Below are 11,799 nucleotides of genomic sequence, written 5' to 3'. Positions count from 1 at the left end.
CAGCACTTAAAGCTAGATAAACTCAGGATACATCGTCATTCTGCTGACAAATATGAGAAACTGTGGCGTTCCTTTTAGGACCACGCTGAATCTGAGCTGCAGTCATTGTCATTATGGACACACTGCATCAATGAATCTTTTCAGATTGAATTCTTGAAAAGCAACTTGAACCACAATCCCTTTGTGTGTGTGTGTCTGTCAATAACTCATCTGTAAAACCAATAAATACCTTTTTTAAATGACAGGAACTGACTTTTTCAGGTTACAGAGTAATGCGTTTGTTTGCATTAAACATTCGCTCGTGAATACATACATTCATTGCCTGTTTTTAACATATGGTAAATAAGACTGAGAAGCCGAATTTTTATTTAATAAAGATTAATAATGCCATACAAAGTACAAGTTTGGAAACATTACAACTCGGACACTAAAGTTTTAATAATGACTGATTGTTCCACAGCAGAAACTAACAACAATAACAATCCCTTTGTTGTTCTTCATTTAATGATTTACACATGTGCTTTTACTACATGTCAACATGTTTTAGGTTGTCTGCCCTGTCCTTGGTTATTGCGCCATTTGTTGTATCGCCTGCTCTCTGTAGATCGTCGTATGTCTTAGTCTGTTATCATGATTCTTGTTGTCTGTGTTTATTTATTCTTTCATTTGGTTTCTTTCTGTGTTTCTGGCTGGATTTTAAGGTTTGTTGTTGTCCTGCGTCTTCTGCCTGTTGTTCGTGTTATTTTATTTAATCCAAGTACCCGTTCCTTTGTCTCTTGGAAGGCCGTTATTGTAAATAAGAAACTCTTCTTAATTTACTTGCTTGGTAAAATAAGGTAAATTATCATGCATATGTAATAATAACATAAACTCTATTTATAAAGCACCTTTTCAAAATAATTTTTTTTACTTTAAGGTTTTTTAAACTGTACATTTAATGTTTTACTGATGTTCAAAACCACATCTCCTGTAAAAGCTTTCATGGAGATTATTATTATTTTATTATTATGATTATTATCATCATCATACACACAGTAAACTGACTCTACCCACTGCTGGCAACTCATATGTTGAACAAAATCATCAGCATGCATTGTATGAGTTATTAGTAACAATATCATATTTTTTATCTTTATATATTCACTGTTTGTATATTTTACAGTTTTTTTGTATTTGTACAGCAAATAAAAATAAACATTTTCACAAGAGACATTTCATTTTAATTCATATTTCTTTTGTCATCACTTTCTTACTTACATATATCAATCAAATAAAGAATAATAAATACATAATGATAAGCAGTGGTGGGCAGTAATTAACTATATTTACTCACTTAAGCTACGTTTACTTTACTTGAGTATTTTCTTTTCATGCCACTTTGGACTTCTGCTCCACCACATCTCAGAGGGAGATATTGTAGTTTTTACTTCACTACATTTATCTGACAGCTTTAGTTACTTTACAAATTAAGTTTTTATACACACAAAACACACGAAGAGTTTATAAAATATGATGTTTTGTTATATATTAAACTACCAAACATTTTATACAGCTGACAATGATTATTAACTTGAAATTAACTCACAACAAATTATATTGTTTAAGACATTTTTCATGTAAAAACATTTCATGGTTCCAGCTTCACAAATGTGAAGATTCTTCTTTTAATTCTTTTAATTTATTTGTAATAATTTTGAGCGTTGTATTATTGGTTAGGCAAAGCATTGTGAAGGTGTCACTTTGGACTAAAAGCAGGTACTTTTGAAGACTTATATTTTTAGTGGATTTATATTTAGCAAGGATTTCTGTACTTCTACTCAAGTACAGGAATTGTGTACTTTTTTCACCGCTGATAATAAGTAATAGTACTACTATAATAATTGTTGTTGTTGCAATGACTAAAAGCCTCACCTTCAGTTTGAGTCCAGTACAGCAAACTCATCACCAGAAACAACATGTTTGTGTACATGTCACCTGCCTGTCACTGTCAGACTGAGGACGTCTCTGGTTTCATACTGACATGTACTTGTTGGTGCTGACAGACCATCTGACTGACAGAAACTGCTGACTTAAGTCAGACAGGATGTACCTCTGCATGTTTTAGCCGATGAAAGCCTTGATAACCTTACCAGAAAAGGTAACTCGTTATGACACTGACTGTATCATCATTATCGATCTGCGTAAATGGCAGGTAATGCTAAAAAAATCCCCACTTGTGCTGCGCTGTTGATAAGTAGATAGTACAAAGCAAACTAGAATGAACATTAGCACTGATATCAGTACAATAACAGGAAGTAAAGTGGGCGCCCATTGATTCAATCATGAAAAAGGCCCAGCAGAGGATGTACTTCCTGCACCAGCTTGGGAGGTTCAACCTGCGTCAGGAGCTGCAGGCTGTTCTCTGCACGTGCATCACTGACTGGCCACCATACATCCGACTAGCATGGACAGTCAGGACTGCAGGCCTTCACTCTGATGAACAGTTATATCAGTGATAGTGTAAATAACCCTGGAATACTAAAACATCCACTTACCTACAAATTATAAATTACATATTTACAGTTTAAAATACACACTGTGCTCTAACATGTACTTATCATCCATCTATTAATCCTGCGTACTGTACACACTGTATATGTATACATGCATATACTGTATACAACAACCCATTTCATGTATATAAAGAATCTAGTACTTCACCCATTCCACATCTATTCCTTTGCACTTTTTATTGTAAAAACGTAACTAATGGAATAGTTACTAGTGACTAATAAATACATATAGCCTACATATCAATTGTAAAACAGGAATAGTTACTAGTAAATAATAAATGAGTACTTGCAGCTTTTAAATAGCGACTGATAACTTTTAAGAAATAAATGTAAAAATAGCTTGCCGTAAAATTGTGCAATTAGTCACTTATAACTTTAAAAAATGACCACTAGTAACTAATGGATGGATACTAGTGAATAATAAATACGTATACATATCAATTGTATTAAAAAAATTTAAATAAATAAGTAAAAAAAAAAAAGTAACTAATAAATAAGTACTCATAGGTTTTAAATAGCCTCTAGTGAGTTTTAAGGAATTAACATTACAATGGCTTGCCATATGCCATAAAAATGTGCAATTAGTCACTAGTAACTGGAAAATAGTTACTAGTAACCAAAAATTAAGGACTATCTAATCACTTGTTACTTGTAAGTAATGGAATAGTTACCAGTAGTAACTAAAAAAAAGTACTAGTATCTAATCAATTGTAAGGTATTGTAAGGTAAAATGGGAATAGTTACTAGGGAATAATTATTAAGTACTAGTAGCTTTTAAATAGTAATGGTAATAAATAGTATACTAGTAAGTTTTAAGGAATAAATGTTAAAATGGCTTGCCATTTTAGTCACTATTAACTAAAAATAGTTACGAGTAACCAAAAATTATATATAATTATATATAATATCTAATCAATTGTTAATAGAAAGTAATGGAATAGTTACTAGTAACTAAAAATGAAGTACTAATATCTAATGAATTGTATAAAAAAAAGTAAAACGGGATTAGTTAGTAGTAGCTAATGGATAGTTACTAGTGAATAAGTATTAAGTACTAATATCTTTTAATTTTCGACTATTACTTATTAAGGAATAAATGTTTGCCATAAGTGAAACACGCAACCGCGCTCACAGATTTCCAGTCCATATTCTTCAAAGCAGTTTACGCTCGCCTTCCTCCGTGTTCTGCGCCCTACTCTCGTTCACCCACGCAAATTGCGTGCTTTGCTCCGCGGCGAGGCTTTTCAGCTGGTTTAGCCAAACATCCACAGAAAAAGAGATGAGCAGGAAAACGAGACGAAGAAACTGAGAACAATGTAACGTCACACAAAGCTAGGAAGAAAATCTGTTTAGGTACGTAGGCAATTTTTTGTACTTTGCACACATGTATTTGATAAAGTAGCTGAAGCTAGCCTGTGTTTATGAATGACTGTGTGGGGGGAAGAAATTCAGCGTTAGCCAACGTTGGCTAGTTAGCTTGCTGGCTAACACGTTAGCTTAACGTTTTGCTAAGACTACAGAGGCTAGTAAAAGCTAGCTGGGTAGCTAGTTGTTGATCTAACTAACGTTACTTTGTTCGCTGCTGTCCGTGAATAATTGTCGTTTTATTATCTGACATTACTTCATTTCATTTGTTTCAATGAAGCTAACGGTGTCGAGCTACACTGAGGCCAAACACTCACACACAAAACTACTGTGGCCTAAACCTAACTTCCTGCGTTACCCTAGCTTGTTTCATAGTTTGACGTGCTGTGAGATCACGTTATTATTATTATTTATTCCATAATGACACAAGTTAACGTCGGTTTAGCGATTGCAAGCGGAAACGTTTCAGATTAAACAGTCTTTGCTCCCCTGAATGGTGAAATATTGCTGCAGTCGTTATCAGCTAACGTTAGCTCCCCCTTCATCAAAACGTTTAACTACAGCTTTCTGTCCCAATATCTGGAGATGATTACAAAGCTGCCTCTCAGGTTGTCTCTTAAGTATTCACTAGAACCCAAAGTCATATTTTAGAGATGAGTTAAGAAGTGGTGCAGCTGAGTTAATCGTTGGCGTGTGGGTGGTGAGACAGGGCGATGTTAGTAACGTTACAGATTAGACAGGAATTTCCTCTAAAACTATTATTTTTACTGCAGCTTGAAATAAGCAGATTGATTGTTGGGTGTAAAAGCTTTCGTTCCCATCGAGGCCACCAGCACTGCACGCACTCATTAGCTACTTAAACTGTAACGTGCCACATATTGGGTAATCATAAATAAACTGCCTGCAGAAACAGCTTGGCACAAATATCAACACCTGCTATTTTATTTCATGTTTACATAAGAAATGTATTTATGGATGTGTCGGATTACTTTTGTATAAAACTCACTGCTTATTCACGAAAACAGCAAACCTATACACTGTATTTAGTGCATCAGGTGCCAACACAGAGGCTCTTCTTCGCAGATTTTGGTGTATCTAAGAAACTGTTCCTGTGTTTTTCTTGTCTTGTGGAGAAACTGTTGAATCTGTTGCCCCAGTTGCTTAGTAATTGAGGTCAGGTTTGTAGCCTGTGGCATGTATGTAGTGGATGCCGTTGTGTGTGTGTGTGTGAGGCTGCATGCAGGTTAGTGGGTGTAGTAAATTACTAAACTTTCACTTTTCTGCTTGATGTCAAACAAGAGGGAAACACAAAACATTGCAACAACTCAAGTATTGGCTGCAAAGAAATAAAAGAAACTTTAGAAAGAAATTAGTTTTGATAATAAGATAAATTAAACCTTGTTTTAAATAAACAAACAAAATTATTTAACCAGGGGAAAAAAAACCCATTGAGATAAAATGGCCTGGCCAAGAAAGGGAGCAATTGTTTTCCAGTTAAGTGCGTGATTTTAAAGGAGGTTTAAGTAGAGAAAGTCAATCTTTGTTTGTTGAAAGTTTGTGGAAATATATACATATCTAATATATATATAATATATGATGATTATAATAATATAAATATAATATGTAAATATAGGACTGGACGATATGGGCAAAAATGTTATCACGATAAAAAGTTTTATATCTTTCGATATCGATAATTATCACGATAAGTATCAAATCTTTAATTCTTTTGCTCCTGAGTGAACGTCATGGTTATTGTGGTTTTAAACTCTTCTTTACAGTCATCACTTGAGGCCAAACAGTGGATCACTTCACAAATCTAAGGTAGAACATTCAAAACAATTATGATAAAATCTTTGTCAACAAATATGCATGAGTAAAATAAAGTAAAAGCTTTTATCAGTCATTTTTCCTCAACAAAATAAAAATCCTAATTAGTGTATGATTCAAGTGAATAAAATCAAACATTTATTGAATATTTATTGAACATTTGTTATATTGTTATTGAAAAAAATTATATTCCGACAATTATTGTTTTATTGTCCAGCCCTTTGTAAATATGATATAAATATATTTGCATGTCACTCTATAAACTTCCATATTGCACATTTTCCTTATTGTTACTTTGTATTTTTTGCATTTTGTCAATCTTTATATTTAAGTGGTGATGGCGCAGTGGATAAGTCTCATGTCTCTGGTGTGTCATACCCAGGTTCGATCCCACTGTGACACATCCACCAACGTGTCCCCGTGCAAGACACTTAACCCCTAATTGCTCCAGAGGCGTGTGACCTCTGACATATATAGCAATTGTAAGTCGCTTTGGATAAACGCGTCAGCTAAATGACTAATTATATCACATTTCACATCACATTTATTCATTTAGCTGATGCTTTTATCCAAAGCGACTTACAATTGCTATACATGTCAGAGGTCACACGCCTCTGGAGCAACTAGGGGTTAAGTGTCTTGCTCAGGGACACAATGGTGGATGTGTCACAGTGGGGGATTGAACCCGGTCTCTCACACCAAAGGCATATTCTTATCCATTGCGCCATCACCACCCATAGCTATAATTATATATATTAATATATAATATATATATATATGTTTTCACATCACAAATCCAGAGTAATCCACATGTAAATAACCATGTTGTTTTGTTTTTCTCTTACACATAGTTCTGTAATGCTTTTTTAACTTGCATCTGTTTATTCCATATTTATATATGTTTTAAATCTATTTATGTCAACTAGGGTTGGGCCGAGAGACGATGACAGAGATCTGACGTTGAGCAGGGATCGTGATTGTAAAATCCTGAAATTTTGTAGATATCTCCCAACCCTAAAGTCAACTGTATGTTTATGTCTAGCACCTAATCACCATAGTATATTAAAAGTAAAATACTACTTGGCAGTAAAGCTCTTTCTGATTCTGATGTCATGCACAGGAAAAAGTACAATACAGTGAAAATTGCTTGATGACCAGTTTTGGTTCACCTGGTTCCAACCTGAGTTTGGGGAAAGGTCTTTTATATTATATTCAAGTTGCAAACTCTTCTTTTAGCTGAGCCAAAGATAGTGTGTGGGATAGATGTTGCCTCTCTCTCTCTCTCTGCAGGCCTAACCCTTTCCCATACATGGCCTATACAGCAGCATTGATTTTTTGCTTTGAGTTGCTCAATCTGACAAAGGCCTGTGTGGGAGGGAAACAACTGTGTTTGACCTGCTACAGTGCATGTAATTAAAGGCATAGGCCTTACTTCAGTCGGGGCAAAATGCTACTTTATTATGGATTATCTGAATTTAGCACGTCTTGCAACCCTGTTTCCTTCCTTTGATATACTCAGATGAGCACTTAAACAACAAATTTAAGTTCTCAGGGTAAAAGAGTTGACGCAGCTGCTCTGTGGTTGAAGTTTTTTTAACTTGAAAGTTTGGTTCATAGATTTTTATCAGCATCGGCAGTTTTTTAATATGCATTTAGCGGATTTTATTGAATATCCTGTGATGGGCACCTCCTAGTTATAATTAGACTGTAATAGACTGTTTTGTAAGACCACAGTGGTATATGAAGACGTTTATGTTGTGATTTAAAGTGCCCTTTATAACGGTCAGAGTAAATAACTTGTGTTGACTAATAGGGATGTCACGATGCGAGAAATATATTAGTTGATACGATAACAGTAAAATTGAATGATTCTTGATACCAGTTTGATACCTTGGTAAAAAACAAAACAATAACACTCCTTTTAATGAAAACATGTGAAAGTTGTGGGAGGATTTCCAGGACAGATGAGAGTTGATTTGATGTAATATATCATATATTCAATATATTCATTAATTAGTTATTGAAATTACAACCTTGCTATGTACATATTTAATTTAATTAATAATCTTAACTTTTCTTTCAATCTCACAGGTGTGAAATGTTTAAGGGTGATCACTATCTACATTGGCTGTTGTCTGAGAGTTTTATATTGGAAAAACAAAAAAGTTATTGATGATTGAAATGGATCGTATTGCACTTTTAAGACGGTCACTAACTCCTCCTACAGTAACAGGTGCGTTGGACAGACATTCAGTTCTTAGTGCTGCAAACTGCATCTTTGGTGATTTTCAGGTGATCAAAACTGTGAAACATCTGCCTGAATTAGCTCTCTGACTGTGAGAAATCGAGGCTTTGACACGAAACCTTTGAAGATAACAGCCGCCGAACTAACTTCACCCTGGTTTCCATCTCTTTTCTATTAGACGAGCCGAAGCGGCGCTGTCGCTGCACTTGTCTCTATCTTCTGCATGTTGGATCTCTGGTACCTTCGGTACCTAGAAAAACGAGTATCGACATGTTTTCAGAATTTCGGTATCGACTTGGTACCGAAGTATTGGTTCTCGCAACATCCTGATTGACTAAAGTAGAGGTGTTTTTACGTCGTCTTGGCAGAATTTCAGCTAACACAATGAAAACCCACATGTAAGAATTGAGTCATTTAGCTGACCATGCTGCCCTTCCTCATGTTGTTCCTGTTAATAATAACTTCAGAGGAGATGCATTGACATTCTCAGCATTGTCCGCTATCTTAGACATTTTCCCCTCCTCTGTGTTATCCTTCTGCCTCCATGTCATTATCATGAGTAAAGAAGTGGTCATGAACCTCTTAGGCAAGGAACTATTATTCTGATGACTGACGTCAGTGCCAGCAACAACCTGAACATACGTACGTTAGCGTGCCAAGAAGTCTGTGACCTTTGTTACCCCTCTACTCCCCAAATTGGCATCATCTTATCCCATGAAAAGAAAATACAAATTCCCGTTGACGGTGTGTTTTTTTACAGAGGAGGATAGTGATAAATATCTGTTTAACTGAAGATGTCAGCCACTAATAATTTACCACTTAAACTTAGGACAGAATGTCTTAAGCTTTATAATACATCGTTGTTTATTTTATACCTACAAATTGTCTTGCAACAAAATATTCTGAGACTAAACCAAAACATAACAAAACCCATCCATCCATCCATCCATCGTCAACCGCTTATCCTGCCTTCAGGGTTGTGGGGGGGCTGGAGCCTATCCCAGCTGACATTAGGCGAAAGGCGGGGTACAACCTGGACAGGTCGCCAGTATAACAAAACAGTTAAACAAATAAACGTGATAAGCTGTACTCTTTATCATGTGTCGAAGTCATCTCCTCCAAAATAAATCCTCTTAATTCTGCCAACAGGACCTGACTAATTGGATTTAGGCAATAAAACAATAGTGATCATTTTTTGCGATATAATTTTCCTCAATAACAATATAACAAATGTTCAGTAAAATGCTTGATTTAATTCATTTGACTGTACTTAATGTGCCTTTTTAAAATATTTGTTGAGGAAAATGGACTGAAAAAGTATTTTTATTTTACTAATCATATTTGTGAAGTGATCCACTGTTTGGCATCAAGTGTTTTGTCATATTCTGACCATAAAGAATAATTTTAAACCACAATTAACCATCTGGTTTCTTCAACTTTCACTCAGGAGCAAAAATCAGCCTTTAAAGATGAAAAGGAGAATAATTATTTAACATTTATCATGATAATTATCTCTATGGAATGATGTGTTGTAGCCATTTTAATCCAATGTCTTGTTTTTTTTTTTTTTCTGCATGTCTTTCAGGTGGTACTTTGAAACCTCAGCTCATAGTATTCTTTACGCCCAGGGACTGACGCTTCGCTTGGCGCTTGGTATGACCAAACACAGGTTATCAGCCTCTGTGTGACAGTGGACAGGTTCAGGGGTCCAGCATTTAGTAGTTATACCCAAATTTTCGATGTAATAACGGGGAACGTCTTAACTTGGAATATTCCTGCTGGGGTTGGGTGCATGGGTGTTGTGCTGACTGCAGGTTCTTGTCATGGTGGACTGGTTTGTCTGAGCCTGAAGCTAGCATAGCTTCCCAATCATTTCATATAGCATGTTAGCATATGGCTAGCCACTTATGGTGACAGATCAGGCCGTCATCCTCCTCCCCTCATCACCATCTCTGGCCCCTACAAGGGGGTATAAAGTGGTAGGTAGTGGTGCCCCCTTACTCTGCCATCTTTTCATTTCTCTTTTATTTGGTCATCTATCCATCCACCCTTCACTTTTGTGTTGTACTGAGCACTCAAGCTAACTAAGCTCTTTTCATTTTTATGAGATCCTCTTCATCTTCTATCTGTCCTAGTTCATCTTAAATTGCAGCAGCTCAGCCCCTGCCCTCTTTAAAGTCAAACCCCAACCCCGGTTTAATTCACATTTTGGCCCTGGGTTTGAGTACCCGAACATCTGACAGTCCAGCCACTAGGCAGTTGTTTTGGGTAGTTGTTTAGGTTGCATGGAATCGGCTTAACCGTGGAGAGGCCAGGCTACCACAAACTGATGGACTTTGACAAGCGAGGAGTGGGGGGAGGAGGGGGCGGCGGCGGTGGGGGCGGCGGAGGCGGCGGTGGTGGTGGTGGCGGTGGAGGGAAGGCGGAGACAGAGGAGGCGAAGAGGATGTCTGCAAAGACGGGGAGTCGATCAGGGCACGGTGGCCGGGGTGCCGGCTCCAACTCTGGGGTTCTAATGGTCGGACCAAACTTCCGGGTCGGAAAGAAGATCGGCTGTGGGAACTTTGGAGAGCTGCGACTCGGAAAGAACCTGTACACCAATGAATACGTGGCAATCAAACTGGTATTAATAATTTCTCTTTATATATAGTTTATAGTATTGCAGGGCAGCATGCTTAATTTGTTTAATAGTGACAAAGACAATTATGAAGAAAATGAAAATGTAAGACTGAAAACAGTTGAACCATTACATACCTACAACATGTTTTGGGTGTGACTATGAATAATACTTCTTTTGTATGACAAACAAATATTCTAATTCAAACTTACTCCTCCTTTGCAGGAGCCTATTAAGTCGAGGGCGCCGCAGCTCCACCTAGAATATCGTTTCTACAAACAGTTGGGAACTTCAGGTGAGAGCCACCTTTCTTTCTCGTCGGGTGCTCTTCTGTGAGAATCAGTCAGGCGGTACAAGGATAGTTTATCATTATACAACACAAGGTTGTATAACGAAAAGAAACGTCCTTTCATGCGACACATGAACTTAACAGATCACTTATTAAATATGGTTAACATATAAAATAAACCAACACATTCCCACATGATTTTGTGAGACTATGGTGGGTGGATCTCAAACACTCCCGGGTTTTAACATGTCAATGCGTTAACCTGGTGCACTTTCAGAGCAAAATTAAGAGGCTAGATCTATGATGTGAACAATTTGATCATAAACACATTGAAAAGATATATAAATGGTGATAAAACAGCAAAAAAGCAAACCTATTTATTTAATGTTTTTCCCAGCAACCCTAAATCACAAAATAAAGTAATTTCCAAACATTTTAGTGTTTAAATTTATTTCCATGCTGAATATACGTTGTGTTAACACCTTATATTGGAAAACCGGACGATGCCCCACATGTATCCTTGCGCTAAGTTCTGACGTAATTTGATTAGTTATATTGCACGTGGTGCTTGTATCGTGTACGATTAAGACTTCACAGCCCCTCTTCAGGTTGGACTCTCAAAACTGCAACACTTGTCTTTGTAAAGAGAGAAAATAACAGAATGAAGTTGCTAACCCTGCCTGTCGGCTCGCTCTGCTCCATTTCAGTGCATTTACCATAACAGCAAGAATACATGTGCACTCCAAATTTAGGCGCAGCTAGCTAGTTAACGTTACCGTACTTACCTCAAATGATGTGTCCTCAAAAGAAAAGTGGCTATCGCATGTCGGACGCTAAAGTGTGTGAGCGTGCGAGCTTACAGCAGTGGCATAAAACACGTTAGAGGTGTTTAATGTTTTTA

General features: G+C 36.6%; 1 protein-coding gene across 2 annotated transcripts in view; it reads left to right on the top strand.

Moving 5' to 3' along the window:
• Positions 1–3,758: 3,758 nt before the first annotated feature.
• LOC123972561 (casein kinase I-like) overlaps positions 3,759–11,799 on the top strand; it is a 26,619-nt gene continuing 18,578 nt past the window's right edge. For both annotated transcript variants that reach the window (XM_046052086.1, XM_046052090.1), the window contains exons 1-3: positions 3,759–3,905; positions 9,578–10,615; positions 10,835–10,904. In XM_046052086.1, the coding sequence (XP_045908042.1) occupies positions 10,322–10,615; positions 10,835–10,904 (364 nt within the window). In that variant the 5' untranslated portion in view covers positions 3,759–3,905; positions 9,578–10,321. The remainder of the gene's footprint in view (positions 3,906–9,577; positions 10,616–10,834; positions 10,905–11,799) is intronic.

This window comes from Micropterus dolomieu, linkage group LG06 (assembly GCF_021292245.1).
Source record: "Micropterus dolomieu isolate WLL.071019.BEF.003 ecotype Adirondacks linkage group LG06, ASM2129224v1, whole genome shotgun sequence".
Classification (NCBI taxonomy): domain Eukaryota; kingdom Metazoa; phylum Chordata; class Actinopteri; order Centrarchiformes; family Centrarchidae; genus Micropterus; species Micropterus dolomieu.
Note: the sequence above shows the minus strand (reverse complement) of the source record. Positions and strands in the feature narration are given on the sequence as shown.